This window comes from Carassius gibelio, chromosome B3 (assembly GCF_023724105.1).
Source record: "Carassius gibelio isolate Cgi1373 ecotype wild population from Czech Republic chromosome B3, carGib1.2-hapl.c, whole genome shotgun sequence".
Taxonomy (NCBI): domain Eukaryota; kingdom Metazoa; phylum Chordata; class Actinopteri; order Cypriniformes; family Cyprinidae; genus Carassius; species Carassius gibelio.
The window spans coordinates 36,084,671-36,108,562 of NC_068398.1; the positions used below are offsets into that span (position 1 = coordinate 36,084,671).

At 39.1% G+C, this 23,892-nt stretch overlaps 2 protein-coding genes across 2 annotated transcripts in view; both read left to right on the forward strand.

The window, feature by feature from the left end:
- Nucleotides 1–23,892, forward strand: part of LOC127953404 (zinc finger protein 501-like) — a 61,841-nt gene that overhangs the window by 10,445 nt on the left and 27,504 nt on the right. The window lies entirely within an intron of this gene.
- On the forward strand, nucleotides 12,289–22,735 carry LOC127953390 (uncharacterized). The gene is made up of 2 exons (XM_052552625.1): nucleotides 12,289–13,338; nucleotides 19,516–22,735. Exon 2 carries the CDS (start codon nucleotides 19,935–19,937, stop codon nucleotides 21,450–21,452), a length of 1,518 nt encoding a protein of 505 aa, XP_052408585.1. The 5' UTR covers nucleotides 12,289–13,338; nucleotides 19,516–19,934; the 3' UTR covers nucleotides 21,453–22,735.

Consider the following 23,892-nt stretch of genomic DNA (forward strand, 5'->3'; position numbering starts at 1 on the left):
ATGTGTCCCTGTTTGCGTACAGGGACATAAAAAAATAATTAAAAGTGATACGTGGACCAAGGTGTCTGAGATCGTTAATTTTAAGTAAAGGATCTTAATATTTCGTCCACAACAACATTTAATGAGATCAACTTATAACGTTAAACTCCTTGTGGTTAGTCTGCTCAAGATCAACAAGTTTGATAGCTTTACGGACACTTTTCATACAAAAATAAGCATTCGGACTACGTCAGAGCATCTGAGCGCTCACAAATCTTTCTGCTGCGTCGTGAGCAGAACTGCAAGAGGAATAATTGACGCTCCTGACGCAGCCAGTGTGAACGCGAAGTTAGACGTTTGATATTGAATATTATTGATTTAGATCATTGCACTAATAACGTTGTTTCAGCAGAACTTGGCTCACAGGAACAGTAATCACTACAACGGTAACACCAGATATGCATAACACATTACCTTACAGAAATGATTCAGACGATTCATTATTCAACGCATTATTACACAGAACATAATTTTAAATATAATTATATTCATAAATGACTGTTAAAACATCCCAAAACAGAACCCAAACCTTGCAAAGACCTACCTCATTAATTATTCAAATACAACAGCCAATGGCAAGTCTCCAGCAGCAGACCTTTCAATATGTTATTTTTGTGTTAGTAGTTTTATTAATTCAAATTACAATATGCAGTTTGTGTGTAAGTATATGTATATGTATATCATGCAATTAATTTAGTTAAACATACAGTATTGTATTGTTTATACGCAATTCCTTTGCACAGCTGAGCTGCGCGTTGCATGCGATCTCAGAATAAATTTTTGGCGGTTTTGGAAATGTTAAGAGACAATAAACAGAGACGTTGAGATCAAACGGTGAAGTATTTTATTTGAATAATTGAACAAAACAAGACTATTGTGGTCTATTTTAGTTATAGCCTAATATGGGTTTATGTTATGGTCTGTCTCAGATCATTAAAAAAGTGTGCCCCCCTATGAAAATCAAATGCCCCCCCATTTGGTTTGTTCTGGCGACGGCCCTGGCACTAGAAGAATCTAGAAATATAACAAGCAATCTGTCACAGAGCCAACAATATTCAGTATACAACGACAGTTTTATCACAATAAACCAAGCAACTAGAAATGTAGAATAGAGAAAGAATATGTATTTAATTAATATCCTGAACAGTTTTTATCAATATTTGTTTATCATTAGATGAGATCAAATTGCGTTTGAACTGTGACTCTGATGTAATGACGTCACTGATTAACGGTAACGTTAGTGTATATTTAGGTTAAATAAAAAAGCCTATTTTCAATCATCCATTGAAAAATGACCAGAAAATATTTTATAGAACTGTCAATGCCTCTCATCTACACATAAATGTGTTATTAAAATCCCAAACTCTTCATAAAAGCTCAGTTAGCATACGTTACCTCCTCTGATAATGGTTCAGATGCTCACGGACTTGTTCGAAAACACTAAACCATTTATATGAAGTAAATTCAACAGATGCTGGTCAAATACAAGCAAAAGAGATGTCAGCAACAGTGGCATATGATATTTGTGCAATTTTAATTTACTAAACTTACCGAAATCAGTGAAAACAGCAGAGAGAAACAGAGCTGCAGCTTGCCAGTGTTGTCAATCGCCCGTTTCCATGCCAACTCCCTCCGCTCCAGTGTTTGAATCTGACTGAACGCTACTCTAGTGTTCAGCGCGCGCTCATTAAAACACGCAGAATTTACCGAAACACTCAACCCGCGATTAGCTCATTACAAAATCGGCTTGGGTGTGTGTATACTATGACTATGAGACCTAAAAGTTGACTTGAACCTCTAACGCTGGCACTCTATTTGTTTTCTCACCGCTTGTTTCCTTAAAAAAAGAAGAAAAAAAATTCCACTTCAGACCTTTAAGTAACTTAGCCTATAATATTCAGTGGCAGACGGACAACCCACGAGGCTATATAAAATAATGAATAAAAAAACATTTAATTACTCTTTTTTTTTTTTTTTTTTCTTTCTGTGAGAGTGCACGCGCTGATCTCCGATGCCTCTGATCAAGTTTCAACATAGATCCGACGTTATGATTTCGATCAGATGCGTCGGCTGTGTCGGTTGATGAGTCAACGTGATTTCGACGTTGAATCGATGCTTTATTTTCCACTAAATAACGTTCTGATGTTCCGACCAAATAGTGAACGTTGATCCAACATCGAAATTTGATCGACGACCGATACTGACCTTTACAACCAAAAATCGACGTTGAATCAACGTCTGCTTGCTATCTGGGGCGGGAGCCCAGACCCGATACAACCCTCTATCCACATGAACCGCAAGCCCAATATTGACAATAAATGTTAAATTAAAGATGGTTTGTGGTTTTTTTTTTGTTTTTTTTTCTTCTTCTCCTATTTATTCATGAAAAAACGATCACTGTCAGGCTAGATGGTAAAAGAAAGCGATTGCAATTTATTTTACATGTAAACATCATCAATACCAATTTGAAATGTCAAAGGTATCACAATATTATCTATTTCCAAATATCAAAGTCCTTTTTATTAACAATGTAGAACCTTTTTACAAGATCTCTATTGAGAGTGAGGAGTCACATGTTGATTTGGGAGGGGTCTGAGCAGGGGGGCAGGGTTTCATATTTTATTGAAGCACCACTGGGTGCCGCCATTGGCTAGCCGACCCCCACCTGCTGTTAGCATTCCATTGACTCCCATTCATTTTGGCATCACTTTGACAGCGAATAACTTTACATCTGAGGCGTTTAAAGACTCCATTTGTCCATTAATTATTTCTAAAGAAACACGAAAATGTATAAAACGCTCCATTACCTTGTATCTTACCTTATGGTCCCATAGAAGCAGTTTTTGTAAGAAACAGGCTAACGATTGCATCATAACCAGCGACTCTCTGTGGCACAGTAGATAAATTACCGTATGGACAGGAGGAGAAGCTCGCAGACAATCTTTTACTGTCTTTGAGGCTATCGGGGGGGCATGGAGACATGAAGTCAAGGGAGATACTTAATCAGAACACTAAAACACCAAAATTTGCTCCTGTTCACGCTCACCTTCTCTGGAAGATTCGGTGGGTGATTCAGATTTCTCTTGGCACAGCGATTAGAAGATTTACAGGTTGCTCACGTGACATCTACGTCATGAAGCTCAGTTTGAGTCTGCGCAGTACGCTCAACCCCCAGGAAGTGAGTGCTTCTAATTTGACCATTGAACATCTCGTTACAATCTAGTGTTTACGAAACAGCCGCAGTTAATTACGTTTTCATTTTGGTCAAGAAGTGTCTGCTAGATGCAGTGTAAATACAACACGCTAAAATGCATGTGAAGAAAACTTACTTTGGCCAGTACAACACTGTTTCCACCACCTGGAGGCTTGTAGATGGACCCAGCCACAGCAGAAAGACTAGTAACTTTCCAAAGACTTGTGGCTTTTAAACTCCTGCATTGTTTAGTAATTTAGACCAAAAACAAGATAATTCACAATGTCCATATGTGCGTGGATGTATGGTCCAGGTCTCTGTGCCATTCCGCTGCAGGGAGCTCGTATGGGTCGATATTCTGGATGCCTGAGAGCTTCTCCAAATACCTCTGTTTTGCGCTTGGTGTAACCTAAAAAACTGTATTCCATTGTTCTTATGTGTTCCATATGTATCGTGTGAGGTACTGGAGCAGTTTTTAACACAGCAGTAACTTCCAGTCATGTTAAAACAGTGTGGAAATGTGAGAACCTCCTCTACTACAGAGTTAACAACACACGTAAACAATCCTGTTTCGCCGCCGGTGTCCTGTCAACATGGCGGAGACTGTGATCTCGAGGGGAGGGGCTCTGTACTATGACGATGACAACTCACTCTCAATAGTCTATTTCATCCTGATGGGGCCCATCCACATCCACCTTGCAGCATGCGTCTAAATGTTGGTCCTTCAGTCTGTTTCTTAAAGCTGTTTCCACCTGTAATGGAATAGAATACATAGATCTCTCACAAATATTTAACTCTAAATAAGCAACATTTTAACAAATTTAAAAATACCAATTTCAGGGGTGAGAATAGCCTCTCTACATCCACAGTCTGGACAGGTGATGTTAGGTCTATAGCTGCAGCTAAACTTAGGGATGGGTAAATGTCCCTGACATTGAATTGGTAGGTTTTTGTTAAATGTAAGCTAAAATCATCACAATTACCAAAGACTTAAACTACTTCAGTCTGTTTATATGGAATTTAATACACAAGTTTCACAATTTGAGTTGAATTACTGAAATAAATGAATCTTTTCATGATTTTCTAATTTGACATTCACCTGTATCTTTTTTTTTTTTTTTTTTTAAAGAAAATCTACTAATTTGAGATGCTTTTGATTATAAAAAATGAGAAACCAATAAAATGGAATGCAGAAATGCAATGGACAACAGAATTTGGTAAAAATAAAACTGTATAACTTAATTACTTAGACATGCTTTTTGATTATTTTATTTAATAAGTATATAAAAAATTTAACTGAATTTATCACTTTTCTTGTCTTTCATATACTGCTAAATTATTAAATGTAAATTAATTTGAAATTTTTTTTTTATGGATTCCATAGGGTCATCTATTTATAATTCAATTTTTGGGGTAATAAAAATAGACCGTAAACAATAGCCTTTTAAAATTATTTAAAATACATGTTAGTGAAAGTGACATACAGCCAAGTATGGTGACCCATTCGTGCTCTGCATTTAACCCATCCATAGTGCACACACACAGCTAGTGTTGGGTATCGATTGGGTTTAATTAGATACCGGTGCCATTTTGATACTTTTAAAATGGTACCGGTGCATATGGCCTATGCATAAAGTACGTAAACTATAATATTCGAATATTTAAACTGAATATAATTCAAGTATGCATTCATATGTGTTGAGGGCTAAATTTTCACTGATGGAAACAGCTGTGGTTTGATGATTGGTGAACGGAGCGAAAGCTTTAAAGTAGATGAGATACCGATTGCTCCTGCGTGATCTTTTGTAAACTGTATTTATGACAAACAACTGCACAGACACCGATATTCTAACAATCTGTTGATAAACACACATCTTGTGTCCTCTGTTTGTGTTTGAGTCCGCTTGTGTTTGATCTGCTGACGTGCTGAAAGACGAGGAGGAGACAGGTCTGCTGCTGTTTTCATATAACATTTAAGCGGTCAGACTTTGAGGCGATTGTGAATTTGTGTACAGTTTATAAAGCCCCGCTAAAAAAGCCTAGTGACGCCCATGCTTCGTGTGTACATTTCAGAGAATCAGGACAAATATTTCAATTGATCGCTCAGGCATTTAAGAGGCACAGAAATGAGGCACTGAAATCTGTGCGCTGATTCGGTTTGATGCATACCAGTTCCATAGGTACCGGTGCCATATTGGTACTGGATTTCGGTACCTAACCCTACACACAGCAGTGAACACACACCTGGAGCAGCGGGCAGCCATTTATTCTCTGGCGCCCGGGGATCATTTTGGAGTTCGGTGCCTTGCTCAAGGGCACCTTAGTCATAGTATTGCCAGTCTGAGACTTTAACCCACAACCCTAGGGTAAGGAGTCAAACTTTCTAACCACTAGGCCATGACTTCCTCCTCTATATAGCATATATAAGCATCATTCATGGAACTAATTTGCGCATAAATCAGAACTACACAAAAACTCTCCTTCGGATTCACAAATGCTTCGTAAATGTCTGATTAAATGGCTGTTAAACGTGTATAAAGGGGTAGTTCACTCAAAAATTAAAATTATGTCATTAATGACTCATGTCGTAAGACCTCCGTTCATCTTCGGGACACAGTTTAAGATATTTTAGATCAAGTCCGTGAGCTTTCTGTCCCTCCATTGAAAATGTATGTACTAGGGCTGGACGATTATGGCCTAAAATCAAAACCTCGATTAATTGAACATTTTACCTCGATTAGGATTAATAGGCCTGGGACGGTATTGAATTTTTCTTACCGTGGATGAAAAGCAATAAATTCCCGTGGTATTGCGGTAAACCGCTCACAATATTGTGGTTGTTTTTTACTTACAAATAAGATAGCCTAAATATAAAGAATATTTATAAATAAGATAAATATAAATATTATTTATAAGTAAAAATAAAATAAAAAAAAGACGGTATTGTAAGATGCGTCCTCAGGTTGGACGTATTTGAACGTGATAGCGGAATCTTTTTGTAGCAAATTCTACAAATGGGCTCATTAAAATTGCCTGGAAGTCCTTTTTCATCAGGTTCAAAGCCAAAATGTGCCCATATTGGCGACGTGACACTTGGCTTTGCCACCAAGTTAGCCATCTCTGCCATGTTTCGATAGAATAGTACCTTAAATGCGCAATTGTCGGCTGCGCAACCACGTGAGAGATTTGTGTTAAGCAGAATAAGCACATGCAATTAAAAACTGAGGTCCTGCTTTTTTGGCTTTCTCATGAGTCATCCGCCTGTATTTTATGCTTTAGTAAAATGAATATATAGGCTACAAGACATTACACAGGTACTCTAGTCAATACAAATGGATGGTGCATAGATACATAGATTTTTATTTTTTTTGTGCGGTGATGACGGTTATAGGTTTAGACCCGCGGTAGGCCATCCCATCACTAAGGATTAATGAATGATTATTTTGTTTGGTTTTTTCTTTTTTTTCTTTTTTTTTTTTTCTCATAGTTCACTGATAAGGTTTGTACTGTAAATATGATTGACTATCAGCAGTTATTTTATCTATGTTCTTAACATTTCTTACTAAGGTTGGGTATCATTTGAATTTTATCGAATCCGACTCTTATCGATTCCAATAAGGTAACAAATCCAATATAAAAAAAAATTAAGTCAAATATTTAGATGTCAAACATTTTTACAAAGCATTCTGTTGCAGCTGAATAACATGAGCAAAAATCAGCAGCCTACAAAAGACTGCAAGAGGAATTTTGCCTGTGATTTAAAAAAAAAATACCATAGCAAAAACAACTAGATTAATATAAATGTCAAATATTAAAGTGTTAAAGACAAGTAATAAGAAAGGAACAAACAAATCAATTAGCAATATCCTAAATAAATAAAACTAAACTAAATTTCTGTAATTAAACTGTAAACTGTAATTAAGTTTAAAAACACTGCATAGTTTTCTTTTTATAAATAAAATAAAGATTAATCAAGCAAAGTTATTAAATATATTCAGTCAAGATCAGTGAATGATTTTCTTTTGTTCTTTGATTAACATTAATGACAGGCAGCGCATTTATTAGGCTGTTGTCTCTTTAAGCAAAAATTCTGCACTTTGTTTTCTTTCTCAACTGTTTACATTCACATAAGACAAAAACGGCTGCGTTTATGATACACTGATGTAGTTTTCTACTTTTCTAACTTTTCTAAAGTTAAAATACACAGAACAGCCCGAGAACGGACACAAACCGGGAACCCGCAGCGCGACCACAGACCACTGCTCTCTATGCACGCGCTTGTGCTTCATGTGCGCTGCACACAAACATGCTATAAAATTTTTTGAGATTCTAAGCTACTTTAGTGATAAATCACAGGACAGCACTGACAACTAGTTTATGTGTTCCTCTGTGCGCTATCTTCATAGCTACTGTTTATATGAGTGTTCGTGCCACGATGCAGCTAGAAGGGATATTTTGGCTCTACTTGGCATGCGGACATGCAGCTAAATTTTTGTCTTACTGTACTAGTGATTGCATAGACTAGTCGTGCGCTGTGGGAAACAGTTGACTACTCGAGCATGTATTAACCATAATGCATACAAAGTGTTTGCAAGTAAGACCTGAATTTAAGGGTTACAATATTGCGTGGAGCTGTTACTTTCTATGACCTTGTGTTGCATGTAAAAAATAAAATATTTAATGTTATAATTAGGGTTGGGCCTGAAGCTGAATACCTTATTCGGAATGGCATGGATAATGGCTTCAAAATAATAACGGACAAGGAATAATTCTGCCTGAGTACTCAGCTGAAGCTGACACAGTCCGGGGTTTACTAGATAACAGTTGAGCCAGGGGCTCAGCGCAATATTATACACAGAACTCTAAAGTCACGAGTGTGAAGTGAATGAATGTAAACTATAAAAATTGAAAAGAGCACAACTCAAACACCGACCGCATTGCTGTTGCGTCTAGTGCATCTCTCAGAAATGAGAATTAATTTCACCTATAATAATACATCATACACGTTATATTATTTGTAAATATTTAAAAGGCAATTATTTAAACCTTAGGCTATGATATGATACGAATTAATGGAATAAGCACAGAGCGCTCACCAATCAAACAGCTGTGCTAGTCTATGCAAGCACTTAGTCTCTCTATGCAAGCACTTAGTCTCTCAAAAACCCAAACAGTTCTCTCTCAAGAGCAGGCTAAAAATCAACTTGGATATAGATACATTTTCAACTTTTCCTACATGTTTGCATCTTTACCTTTTTGCTGGTTTGCACGGCACGCACACATTTGTTTAGACTTAATGAAAATGTGCGCATTGAATTGATTCAGTCGTGTTCAAATTATCACTAAACGTTTGTTGTGACATCTCTCTGCTTGCATGATAAATATTATTTTAGAAATTATTTGTTTAACTTGACATAGGCCTACTTGTTCAGTGATAACTATGAAAACAAAAAGATAAAAAATAAGATGCTGAATTCAAAGGATTTGAAAATGACCCAATTCCTGCTGCCAGTTGGTGGCGCTATAACTTTGACTCCTAATAGTCACATATATACGATTGGTATCATACAACGAACAAACCGATAAAGTTTGATCAAACTCATGTAATGTATGTGGGCAAACCATTCGAGATATCAAAAATCACCTGGCAATTTTGCATAAGATACAATTTGATAAAACAATTTGCTTTCAAAAAAAAAAAAAAAATTTCAACCGCCACGGACACGCCCTTCGACGAAAACTCAAGATCTTCACAATTTAACATTGCAAAGGCCTTTAGATTAGGCGTACCAAATTTGGTGTTGATCTGAATAAATCTCTAGGAGTTTGTTAAAATACAACGCATGGAAATGGCAAAAATTGCACAAAGTTTGCTCATAATATTAAAAATAACTGACTTCCTGTTGGGTTTAGAATTTTGCTCCAAGAGTCTTTTGTAGGTATTGGTGTGTTACATATGTGTGCCAGTTTCCGTGCATGTACGTGAAACATAGCTGGAAGGCTGCAAATTTTTTTTTGTATAGGTGGCGCTGTCGAGCCATTTTGCCACACTCTCTTCTAAATCCTATATCAGACAAAAAATTTCACCAGGTTTGACGCGTGTGCAAAGTTTCATGACTTTCTCAGGAGGATCTAATAATTTTGGATTTTTCAGTCTTTTTTTCTCTTCCAGGAGTTTTTTTTTCTCTTCCACTCATCATGGTCAACTACATATATATCACACTCTAGTGCAGCTCAACCAATCCACATCCCATTCATCAATATTTGTCATATCACAAATCCTGGAAAATGCTTGTTGTAGTCAAAACAATTTGTTTGTTGTAGTTTTTAAAAAGTGATTTCTGTTAAATAAAATATCTCCTTTTCAATTGGACTTTTTTTAACGAATATGTGCAATTTGCTTGTTGGTAATAAACATTTAAACTGTTATGCATCGATTTTATGTTGTTGGGTATCACAAAACGGAATATAATACGAAAAAATAGGTACTATCTTACAGCGGTCTCCTTTCCACAATGCATTGCATCACGTCACGTTGGGAAGAAAATTTACCAAAGCCGCCTTGAGAGCATTGAGAGTGACTAGAGAAGAGTATTCAGATAGCGCAGAACGCAGATTATAGATAAATAGACAAATACATATAGATAGATAGATAGATATACTAGATACAGTATATAGATAGACAGACAGACAGATCGATAGTGAGATAGCGACCAACAGCTACCCAAACGCACTCACTTCCCTACAGCACAAGCTTTCTAACGCAGCTTACATGGGACGGCACCCACACAAGCTCCTGTCAAACACAGCGACAGACACACGGCTACGTTTGCAACAACATTTTCACCGGAGGACGAGATAAACGCTTAGAAACGTCCATATAGCTAGCATGATGCCTTTTATTTCTAGATGACAAAGACAAAATTTACCAGTTCTACGACACTATGACAAAGGTTACCGGTACTTCTCTGAACGAACTTCATGATCACTGACACTAGATATAAAGAAAACGTTGATTTTTCACTCGGTGCTATTCAATGACAGTAATAAATAAGTACAATTTTATATATATATACTACTAATGACTTTGTACCATTCCAGGCAAGTTACGCCAAACTTTCTGAGCGCAAGTAATTGTAACTAGATTATTTATTTTATTGTAAATCGTTTTTTCAACGTGTACTGCTTGCATAAACACAGCATCCGCAGGCAGTATTATTCGTATGGGCTGTCATCGTTGTTTCGCGTGCTGTGTGACCTCGGAACTCTGAGTGCATCAATCTAGTATGAGACACGAGTTCACGGGTGGTAAGTCACGGATTTGATTGCCGTTCCAGTGCACTTTCATGGGTTTAAGGTTGGAAAAACACAGGTTACGGGTTGCCTGGAACGCTTCATCATACTAGGATGAGGCTACCTTTCCTCGACCTCTCCCCAACATGACGTCATCACCGAGTTGCGTAAAAAAAACGTTAATACAAAAAATTTAAAAAATAGGTCTTTAAGACCATTTTTGAGACATTTTAAAAATGATATACATATCTTGAGTGATTTATGTACCCATTAATCGAAAGTGGTGTTTAACCTGCAACATGGCCTTTAAGCAGTTCTTAAATACAGATATAAATATTTTGTTATTGAGCATATCTATAAAGTTCAATCATTGTATTTTCACACTTTAAGGGTCAATTTATTATTTATAAATTATTGCATTATTTACAAACCACTTATTTAGGATTTGTCAGTGGTTTATGAGATCATTAAGAAAGTGAAATTAAATTATTAATTAACTATTTTAGTGTAAATATATAAATCTTATTATTTAGACACATGATAATAGTTGCTCGGTTTGTTAATAACTGCTTTATTGACATATATTCCAGCTGTAATTCATGATGAAGTCAGGCTTTTATAAAATATCTATTTTTGTGAGCTCATCTAAAGTGAGGAATATTTATACATTTTAAAGCATTCATAAAAGGAGAATTAAAGAATCATTGATCTTCCAAACTGAAAAGTTAAATAAAACACAGAGGGACAAAGAACACAAAGATTTTTTCAAGATGCAAAAAATTAAACCGTACAGCTGTACACTTGTTAAAAAAAATGAAATATGAACTTATGCAATTATATATATATATATATATATATATATGTGTATATATATATATATATATATATATATATATATATATATATATATGTGTGTGTATATATATATGTGTGTGTATGTATGTATGTGTGTGTGTGTGTGTGTGTGTGTGTGTATATATATATATATATATATATATGTATATATATATATATATATGTATATGTGTGTGTGTATGTATGTATATATCAGTGATGGAGTACTCTAGTCCTGGACTCGGACTCGAGTCCGACTCGAGTCACTATTCTTTGGACTCGAGTCCGACTCGAGACTCCATTCTCTGGACTCGACTTGGACTCGTGGACTGATGACTCGTACTTGGACTCAGACTCGAATTTGAGCATTCATCACGTTGTTTTTGACAAAAAATATTATAAAAAATGTTTCGTGCCCAAGACCGGCCGGGATCAGACACTGCTACCCCTCGCTCTCTTTGCTTGACGACACACTCACTGACGTCACTCACTTTATTTTTTTTTTCCAAAGCGCTCGAGCACTTGCGGGAAAGGATGAAGCTGATTGGTTAGTTCTTGTCACATGACCCGCGGTGCGCTTGTGGCATTCTGAAAAGTTGAGATGTTTTTAACTAGTTGCGCGTTGCGGACGCGCCTGGATGCTTCCATTATGAGCGAGCGTGCATACCGCGCGCCTACATTGGAAATAACGAACATGAGCGTTACACACACTCACACACACACACACACACATTCACTTGAACACATACAAACGCACTCACGCTAAATCACTCGTCGATGAGCGTGAGGGAGCGTTTGGGTGTGAGTGATCACTCACACACAAACGGAGACTAGGTCTCTGCAGAGCAAAAGTGGGCGTTTATCACCATGTGGGTGGTTTCAAACTGCTGGGTGTTTCTGAATCATGCAATCTAAATAATCCCCTGGTGTAATCCAAATTTTAACTTTTATCATGTGTGCATTTGCTACGTGCTTAAAAGTACAGGACAACCTGTGCTGAAGACCTCAGCTGAACTTTAGACTTAGAAGACTGTTATACATATATGGAAACAAGGGAAGCTAGAATTAGCGATTTCTATGAAGGGATTGTATTTTCAAAACTGCATGACGCAGAGGTGATTAGATCTTATCTCGCCCGCTATTTGGAGCTATTAACTCCCTTTGTGGGTTTCTAATCAGAGAAGAACGAGACGGTTGACCTTTTGGGTAAGGTAGTTAGACTTTGGACAATCAAGCTGCTGATCTGCGGAAATAGGGAACCGAAATTACCTTGCAAGAGCTTAATGTATTTTCAGAGAAGATGACTAATGTTTTAATAGCTGTCTGAGACGTGACTGCATAGATGTGCCATTAGTTTGGTGCAGACTTGCAGGCTATAAGAGGAGAACTCACCTCTCTTCTTTATTCTTCTTCTTCTATCTCCTCCTCTCTCTTCCACTCAGACTGAGTTCAGACTAGACCCTTCTGGCTGGACTTCGTCTTTTCTTACCTTTTTCCTTCTTATATTCCGGGGCTCATTTGAACTCTTTGATCATCTTACAGGTTTTTATTCGTATCAGATACATTGTCTTTATTATTGTTATTTTGAAATGCAGGTATTTTATATGCTTGTGATATATTTTGTGTTATTTTACTAATATTTTTAATTACTTTTGCATATTGTAATCAATGATATTGCATTAATCTTAAATGAGTAAAATCCAATATATATGGAATGCTTTTAAAACTATATTGATTTTGAATTTGTATTTTCTATATTTGAAGTTAACTTTAATAATTAATAATCTGTTTGCAAGAAATGAGTTGTTGTCACACTTCTCCTTTTCTGTGAATAAATTTACATACTAAAAACCCACCCCACCGTCTGACCAGGATTGAAGTCTCTAATTTTTTGCATCAGTTTTTGGAGGCACCGCTGGGATCGTTGAAGTTTTCATTTCATTGAAGTTTGATGCAAACGCAAGGCAAAATAAAGAGAGGTGAGTAGCTCATCTTTTTCTCTTTTATGGGCTTCTGTGGTGTTGCCTGCCGGGTCTAGGAGATATATCCGTAGATCCACCTCGTTCATATTCTTGACTGCAGCAAGAGAACGAGCCTGGGTCGTAGCCGGTGGTTTAACCGTAGACGGTGGTTTAACCGTATTGAAAAATCAGCGCGCGCTGGGGGACGAGACGGCGATCCGCGGCATTAAATGTGTTGTTCACTATTGAGGGTTACTGGTAGTGTGGATAAATATCTGCGCTTTACATCCTGCGGGGTTACCGGGGGTGTATTGCGAGCACTTTTGGGGTTACCAAAGGGGCAACAGTATTTTGAGACACGCGCTGTGAGGGTTTACTTACAGCGTGCTGGTCGGGTCTGAATGCCGTTCTCTTGTTTATTTTGGATATAATCTCTGGGATTAGACTTGGCAGTTTCCGACACAAACAGAACCCCACCTTGCGACTAAATTTAAAATCAATAAATTGGCAGACGGTGAATTAAGTAAGGATAAATAAATAACTAATTTTCAATTAAGAGTATCTGATTTGAATAAACCTTTTCATTGTTGGAGTTGTCAGCACAGAGATAATGGCACCTGTTCAAAATAAAGAAACTCCAAATGAAGCTCTCACTGTTCAAGTTGCTGCTTTGGGCATTGGTAACGTAGAAGAGATAAGGCAGAGAATGGTGAAAGATGGGTTTAGAGAGATTTGGGGTCCACGTAGACAGAGTGAGTGGGTGTTGAAAGAAGTTACGGACCACAAAAAACAAAAGAAATATGCACGTGTGTTATGTTGTTTATGGATAAGGAAAGCAAAAGGGCTTTTGACAGACAGAAATGGCAGAATTGTACAGGTTGATAATTTGGCACAAGCAGCCAGAGATGCCACACAAGATATGTGGGATTTATTAGATCTTGTAACAAAGGAGCCCAGAACCGATACAGGCAAAGCTCCTAAGATTGATGATATTTACAATTGGCAGGAATATGCTTCAAAGCTTAAACGCGCTATTGCTAAAGCAGGCAGAAATGTAACTGATTTGTCTGAAAACGGAGGAATCCAAGTGGCATCAATTTCTCCAGGCAGTTTGGGAGAGGCTGAAGCTGATTGGGGCGAGTATGTTAAACTGTATCCAAGATTACCTCGTTACAGTGAAGTTGACAATGATAAGAGAGATGGTCCAACAGCCCCGATGGCACCAATTACTGTTCCCCTGCCTGGTCAGACTTTGCCAGGACATCAGGAGGCGACAGCAGGTGGCCAAGTGGGGGTCTATAGGAGTATGGGTGTGCGTGATTTAACTAGTATTGTAAACACGCTGCCAATTATGAAATCTAACTGTACCAACTCTGATTTTTGGGATCGCTTGTGGGTGATGGCAAGGGCTAATCGCCTTGCAGTAAAAGATTTGTATTCTATTTGTGAACAGGTCTGCCCCTCAACATACACCGGGCAGATCGTGAACCTCACACCCCCAGCGAATCCCCCTGCAAATGCAAATGATTTTGCTACACAGTTTAATGATCTGCGTGTTGAAGTGCAGCGTGTAATCGGGTCAGGAATCCAAACATTCACTAATGTGACATTGATTAGACAGGGTCCTAATGAGCCCTTTGTTGAATATACTGAGCGTTTTACACGAGCTTTAAAAGAGTTTGTCGCAACCAAAGAAGCTGTTGATCTGGATTCTCATATCTTGTTGCACACTGCACAATCTAACATGAATGCAAAATTCACTCAATTGTTCAGGTCTTCCCTTCCCACGATTGGAGACTGGGCAGCCTTCATCGCATGGGGAACCAGGGCTCAGGACATTGTGGACCAAACGAAAAGAGCAGTTGCTGCAGTTGGGTCACCTCCTCCCCCTGTAGTTACTTGCTATCAGTGTCAGAAAACAGGGCATTATGCAAATAGGTGCCCTGAGCGAGATGGAGAGCGAGGGGTTAAAAGGCCAAGTTCCTCTTTCCAACCGCAGCCAGCACCGAGACAGCTGCCTCCTCGCCCTCGTACTGAGAATAGAAATGACACTGAGCAAAAGGAAGCTGACTTGCAGAACCAGCTGAAGATGCTCATGCAGCAAGTTGATAAATTAACAAGAGCACTTGAGATTACACAATGACGGGAGATTGCTTCCATCTTAATGGAACAATCTGACCCCCGACCATTTTTGCATGCTAACCTAGGAGGCCAGGATAGCTATATATTAATTGACTCTGGGGCCTGCGTTTCTATTACAGATCTTAACTTACCTTTAACTAACAAGCACATGACTCTTCAAGGATTGTCTGGTGGCGGTCTGTTCACACAGTCTCAATTAATTCCCTTAGCAATTTATCCAATCAGTAAACCCTTTTGGGTGCAATTCTGGGTGGGTGAAAGCCAAGTGGGCACTGTATTGGGCATGGATTTATTGGAGAAATTGGAAGCAGATATTTTATTAACTGAAAATCAAATAGTTAGTAAAGTTTTGCCCATTCCCATTCCAATTGTTAGGAAAACTGGAAGTCCTAAATTTAACCTTGGAGCTGTTACAGCAAATGAAAAGGAGTCTACTGACTCTCCAATAATCCAATACTTTTCTGAGAAATTTCCTAATTTATGGTCAACCTCTAAACTTGATGTTGGTCTTTGCAGAATTGAACCTCTGAATGTTTCAGGTCCTGTACCTCCTCCAGTATTTCAGTATCCTCTTCGGAGAGAAGCAGAGAGAGCGGCGCAGGCAATTGTGACCCAGCTCGAGGAAGCAGGGATTGTGGTAAGATGTGTTTCTCCATGTAATTCACCCATGTGGCCTGTACGAAAACCTGACTCGAGTTATAGGCTCACTATAGACTATACCGCAGTGAATGCTGTGACCACCAAGGCAACCCCCATTGTTGCTAATCCGTCAACCATTCTAAATGACATTTCTCCAAATCACCGCTATTTTAGCGCAGTTGACATCACAAATGGTTTTTGGTCCTGCCCTATAAGGGAGGAAGACCAATACAGATTCGCTTTTACTTGTAATGGGGTACAATATACCTGGAGAAGGCTTCCACAAGGTTTTTGTGAAAGCCCATCCTTGTTTCATTCAGTTGTTCGTGACGCAATTTCTAAGGTTGTAAATTCGTGCACGCCATCTGTTATAATTCAATACTGTGATGACATTCTCCTTGCATCTCCAAATAAGGCGCAGCATCTGAGTGTACTCACTCTCCTGCTGAGAGCACTTCAAGAGGCTGGCTTCCTTCTAAGTAAAAAGAAAGCACAGCTGTTTAAACCTGAAGTGACATTTTTAGGTCAGAGCGTCGGTCGTGAGGGGAAAAGACCTCTTCCAGATCGGGTCATAGCCATTACACAATTGACAAAGCCAACCACAATTACTGGCTTAAGATCATTAATGGGGCTATTTAACTTCAATAGGGTATACATTCCTGATTTCTCTGATTTGGCTAAACCTCTAACAGAGGCTCTTAAAGGAGGCCTTCCGGGCACTTCCCCTCTAGAGTGGACGGGAGAAATGGCTGAGTCTTTCGCTCTCCTCAAATCCGCCCTAGCCTCCTCACCTGCATTACATCACCCTGATATGACAAAACCGTTCCACATCTGGACACATGTAGGCCCAAATGCTTACAATTGTGTGCTGGGACAGCATAAAGGTGACAAAAGTTTTGGAACTGTTGGATATTACTCAACTGTGATTCCTTCATCTATGAAAGGACAAATGCCGTGTTTGATGGCGCTGGACTGTGCAGAATGGGCACTGAAGGTCACTGAGCACATCGTCGGCTACAATCAGACTATTTTACATACCCCACACCGCTTTTTGCGCTTGCTGTCTGAGACAAAGGTGAAATCTATCTCAAATCAGCGACGAGCTAAGTGGGAAACTGCTTTAATGAGTCCTCAGCTTACTGTTGTTGCAGATAACCGGACGAACCCTGCCTCCCTGATGGAGAACGAAGGGAGTGCACACGACTGTGCCGAGGTGGTTATTTGTGACAAGGGACATTTCATCAGAGATGAACCATTTGCTGACGCCATGGACATCTTCGTGGATGGCAGCAGCTTTTATGAAGGAGACACACGTTACACAGGTTGGGCGGTAGTAGAGGGGAGGACGGGCGAAGTCTTGGCTGAAGGGTCGCTGCGGGGAGGAAGTGCTCAGATCGCTGAATTGCATGCTTTGAAAGCTGCTTTAGACTTAGCACTTAAACTAACTGCGAGTAAAAATAGCTCCATTTATGTGAACATTTTTACAGACAGTGCATACAGTTATCATGTAGTGCAGAGTTATGGCCCTGTCTGGAAACGTCGCGGCTATCTGACCACCGTTGGTACCCCAATAAGTCATCAGACCATCATTAAAGAAATTCTTGATGCATGCGAGAAAATTTTACCTGACAGTGTTGCGGTTTGCAAGGTTACAGGTCACAGCACTTTCAATGACTGGTGGGCAAAAGGAAACTCGCTGGCTGACAAAGCTGCGAGAAAAGCGGCCAAGGGTGCTTCCCATGGAGAGGTAACTGCCATTTTCCCTGTTCATCCAAATTGTGCAGGATCAGAAACTTTATCCAAATTGTACACAGATGAAGACCGTGAAATGTGTCAAAAGTTAGGAGCAATTCGAACTGAAGAAGGAATTTATGTGACAGATGAGAAGGTTGTTCCGCCTAGCGGATATCAAACTGAGTTAATTGACCTATATCACAGTATTGCACACCAAGGGGTTCATAAAACTAATGCTATGTTGCAACAAACCTGGTTTTGGCCAGAAATGTTACAGACTGTGAGGGACAGACTGTCCAGATGTATCCACTGCTTACAGACGAAACCGCGTTTTGGGAGAGGTAAGATACCAATTGGCCACAGCCCTCGTCCGAGGGGACCTTTTACACATTTACAATTGGATTTTATCTCTTTGCCGTCTGATCATGGATATAAATATGTGTTAGTTCTCGTTTGTAAATTCTCTAGATGGGTGGAGGCTTTTCCTCTGCGTACAGCCACAGCAGAAAAGGTTGCTGAAGTGCTTCTACGAGACATCTTCCCTAGGTGGGGAATTTGTGAATCCCTGGATAGTGACCAGGGAACTCATTTCACTGGTAAGGTTTTGAAATCTTGCATGAAAGCTTTGGGGGTAAAACAGAAGTTGCATATTGCTTTTAGGCCCCAATCATCAGGGAGCATTGAGTCACAGAACAAAAGTTTGAAGATGGCTCTACGAGCTAAACTGAGTGAGTATGACGGTGGTTGGTTCAAACATCTACCAGCTGTTCTCATGGGGATGAGAGCCACCCCAAATCGTACCACAGGGTTGACACCCTTTGAAATTTGTATGGGAAGGCCTATGGCACTACCGTACGATGCTCCACTGATGCGCACAGGTCCTTCTGGTCCACTGAAAGATACCTTGCAAGATTATCTTAAGGTACTCTCGTGCGCATTAAAAGATGCCCATTTCAGCGCCCTCTGTGCCCAGAATGCTGGAGATTTAAAGAATGCTGCATTCAATTTAACGGCTAAAAATCCTGTACAAGTGGGGGATCAGGTAATGATTCAGAAAGTAGGGAATGTAGGTTCAATGTCTTCCAGATATGAAGGTCCTTACTCAGTGCTGCTGACCACTCCAACATCTCTTCTCGTTGAGATCGAGCCAGGTCTGACTCGATGGAAGCATCTTGCACAAGTGAAGCCCCTTTCTCCGCTTGCGGATACTGAAAATCCCTCTCAAAATGCCACGGACCAGGGATGATGGATTCTCTATCTGAATTAAGGGTAATTTTTATAGAATTATTCTGGGGGTGACTGAGGGTCTGACGCATGTCAGGAGTGAGATTAACTTTTCACTTAGCCCGGCCTTACAGAACTAAATTAATTTACAATCCATCATGCCTGTCCCCGTGAATTATGTATTTGTAATAATGCCTTTTAGTATGAATTAGGTCCCACAGGTGTATACTTTACCAACAAACGGCTGCTATGTGCATATAATGATTAAGTGTTTATTTCTCTCTAGGTTGTTGATGATGAGCCCAACCGGGCTGGATGTATTTAACCTGGGAATATAAACTTGTGTATATAATGTTGCTTATAACGCTTGCTGCTCCGCTCTGGCATTGCATATTGTTGTATTTGTATTCTTTTGTATCCAATCGTTTTGTTCCTACTACTCTATATTTCTGGCAGGTGTCCGTGCATGCTGTCGAGAAATTATTCGGCGTATATTCATCCAACACGGACAGTTCAACGAGTGACTCCCTGGGGAGACTTCTGGGGCAGTGCCGCCCATAAGACGATTCAAAGCGACCCAGGAGTGATCGCAGTGCTCGTGGCTGGGTCTGTGCCGACCCCACCATTGCCTGACGTGGTACCAGGCACAACATCAGCGACTGTCGGGATCTGGTACTTCAAACATCGGTGTTTCATCCCTGGAATTGGACATTCCGTGGTTTCGCTGTTCTTCGGCCCAGCGACATCTGAGAGACCAGTGGTAAACCGTAAGAGTAGATATTGGTTTTGCGACCAATTTCCGTGGTGTCACTGTGACTCTGAAAACTGTGCGTTCAGATATTGCTTTTTATGCTTATACCCAATCAATTGACAAAATGAGTTGTTTCATATACACCATTTTGGTAATTTTCCTCGGACAATTCCCTTCTAAAGGAAGCACATCGGAACCAGCAATGAAACTTTTGTATGAGCGTACACACCCTCTTATGGCTGAACGTCCTCCTCACCAGTATAATCTGTGGTGGAGATTGCTTAATTATACGACACACACAGAAGGACTTTCTGACTGTTATGTGTGTGCCAATACTCCGCATTCTACGGACAAACCTTTTAGGTTGCAACCGGTAGCGATCCCTGAGGTACAGACAAAGTGTTTAATATGGTTGCAAACTATATTTCTTAGTGCACCTGATTCGCCTTGGACCTTCTGGATGTCTACAGTACGACGTGATATGTTACGGCTCGGAGTAGATGCTAAATTTGCAGAGGAATGTGTAACTGTGTGTAATTATATGTATAATCATGACTCTCTTCCTTGGATAGCTCATATCAGATTCACACCGGCAGATTCCATGCCATCCGCATTACAAGTTCAGGGCAGAACAGATCAAATTATACCAATATGTATTTGCCAAAATTCAGGAATAAGAGATAAATGGATGGGACACTCTATGTGTGCTCGTAGATATGCAAATTTAGAAAAATTAAAGCCTTGGGGACCAGATATCTCCTCTGGTAACTTATGGTCCTCTGAAAATTCTACTCAATACTCGCTAATGACAGATAGTGGCTCTAGAATGTTTAAAGTTTATCATGATTCAATAATCCCAACTGATAAAATCCCTTATATACCCTTGAGAGGTAAATACTGGATTTGTGGCAGTAATGCTTATCATTGGCTGCCAAAGGCATGGTCAGGATGCTGTTATGTGGGCACACTTGACACTCATTTAACTTTTATGTCAAGGACTGGGGAACCTTTAGTTAAACAACGGCGCTCAAGACGAGTTAAACGAGCCCCCCGTATACAGGATTACAGACCTCACCTTCGTATCTCTCCAGGTATTAAAACATTGGAGGGAGTTTTTCCATGGTATGGCACAGTGCATAATGCTTATTTAATCGATAATATTAGCTTGGAATTAGAATCTTTTGCTGATTATGCTATAGAAGGATTTCACTTATTAACAGAGGAAATGAAGGATGTTAAATTAGTTGCTTTGCAAAATCGTGCTGCCCTCGATTATATTCTTGCTCGAGAGGGTGGAGTTTGTGCGTTAATAGGAGACCAATGTTGTACTTATATTCCTGACATTACAGATAACATGACCGATGTCATTAATCACATGAGGCAAATAAGAGATGAAATAGATAAAAGTAGTGTTGTTTCTGACCAAACTGATGTATTCTCCTGGGTTAAAGGCATCTTAGGAAAGCCCTTCTGGGGTTTCATCAGTGATCTGGGTACATGTTTTGCTATGATTGTTACCATTTTACTTGTGACATATATCTCGGCGCGTATTTTAATCATGCTTTGCAAAAGGAATAATCCTCAAGAAATATATACTCCTATGGCTACTGCAGTTAAACGTAAAAATGAAGATGTGGTTTAGATTACATGATGGTAGACTGTAGCAAGTCCTCGACCCAGCAAAAGTCCGGGTGAGGTCAGGGGTCGGATGCTTTTAGTGCTCCTCGTCTGACCAGCTTGGTGAAGAATTCCTGTCAGCTTTGAGATGGCTGGGGTTATAGGGGTTCCTGCAGTCCGCCTGAGATTATGCTTTATTCATTTATTCACCTAACCTTTCTTTGAATAGAAAATGTCTTACTTAACCAACTTGTATGCATATATGTCTATATTTACAATTATGTATTCATTGTTATTATTTTTGACTATTATGTATCTTATGTTCAAGGGAAAGGATTTTGGGTGCGAGTCTTTTTGTCAAGACTCGAGTGGGGGACTGGTGTAATCCAAATTTTAACTTTTATCATGTGTGCATTTGCTACGTGCTTAAAAGTACAGGACAACCTGTGCTGAAGACCTCAGCTGAACTTTAGACTTAGAAGACTGTTATACATATATGGAAACAAGGGAAGCTAGAATTAGCGATTTCTATGAAGGGATTGTATTTTCAAAACTGCATGACGCAGAGGTGATTAGATCTTATCTCGCCCGCTATTTGGAGCTATTAACTCCCTTTGTGGGTTTCTAATCAGAGAAGAACGAGACGGTTGACCTTTTGGGTAAGGTAGTTAGACTTTGGACAATCAAGCTGCTGATCTGCGGAAATAGGGAACCGAAATTACCTTGCAAGAGCTTAATGTATTTTCAGAGAAGATGACTAATGTTTTAATAGCTGTCTGAGACGTGACTGCATAGATGTGCCATTAGTTTGGTGCAGACTTGCAGGCTATAAGAGGAGAACTCACCTCTCTTCTTTATTCTTCTTCTTCTATCTCCTCCTCTCTCTTCCACTCAGACTGAGTTCAGACTAGACCCTTCTGGCTGGACTTCGTCTTTTCTTACCTTTTTCCTTCTTATATTCCGGGGCTCATTTGAACTCTTTGATCATCTTACAGGTTTTTATTCGTATCAGATACATTGTCTTTATTATTGTTATTTTGAAATGCAGGTATTTTATATGCTTGTGATATATTTTGTGTTATTTTACTAATATTTTTAATTACTTTTGCATATTGTAATCAATGATATTGCATTAATCTTAAATGAGTAAAATCCAATATATATGGAATGCTTTTAAAACTATATTGATTTTGAATTTGTATTTTCTATATTTGAAGTTAACTTTAATAATTAATAATCTGTTTGCAAGAAATGAGTTGTTGTCACACTTCTCCTTTTCTGTGAATAAATTTACATACTAAAAACCCACCCCACCGTCTGACCAGGATTGAAGTCTCTAATTTTTTGCATCATCCCCCTTACCCAACCCCACCCCTAAACCGAACGTCACTATTACATCAACCAATCAGGTATCATGGTGTAAAAACACCTTGATCTTGTAACTCCCATTACTTTCCTGCAGAGACCTATACTTGCACAAACGCGCTCTCTCCTTCTCTCTCTCTCTCACACACACACACACACACACACACACAAAAAGACACACACAATCATTGTAATATGCACGTTTCTTTTTTTCGCGGAGTGTATTTCTGTAATACAGTGTTAATGGATTAGTTCACACAAAAAATGAAAATTTCCTAATCATTTACTCCTCCCAATGTCATCCAGTATATCTATGGCGTTTTTTCTTAAATTAAGTTTTTTAAGGAAAACATTTAATGATGTTTTCTTCATATAATGGACTTCAATGCCTACCAACTCAGTTGGTTGCTATTGTTTCCTCAAAAAACAAAAAACAAAAAAAATACAATAAGGGACTCGAGACTCGACTCGGACTCGAACTCTGGTAATGGTGACTCGACTTGGACTCGACTCAGACTCTTCTTTGGTGACTCGGACTTGGACTCGGACTCGAACACTGAGACTCGAGACTCGACTTGGACTTGACAGTTGGTGACTCGACTACAACACTGGTATATATAGGTCCTTCTAAAAAATTAGCATATTGTGATAAAAGTTCATTATTTTCCATAATGTAATGATAAAAATTAAACTTTCATATATTTAAGATTCATTGCACACCAACTTAAATATGTCAGGTCTTTTATTGTTTTAATACTGATGATTTTGGCATACAGCTCATCAAAACCCCAAATTCCTATCTCAAAAAAATTGCATATTTCATCCAACCAATAAAAGAAAAGTGTTTTTAATACAAAAAAGTCAACCTTCAAATAATTATGTTCAGTTATTCACTCAATACTTGGTCGGGAATCCTTTTGCAGAAATGACTGCTTCAATGCGGCGTGGCATGGAGGCAATCAGCCTGTGGCACTGCTGAGGTGTTATGGAGGCCCAGGATGCTTCGATAGTGTTGGGTCTTGCGTCTCTCAACTTTCTCTTCACAATATCCCACAGATTCTCTATGGGGTTCAGGTCAGGAGAGTTGGCAGGCCGATTGA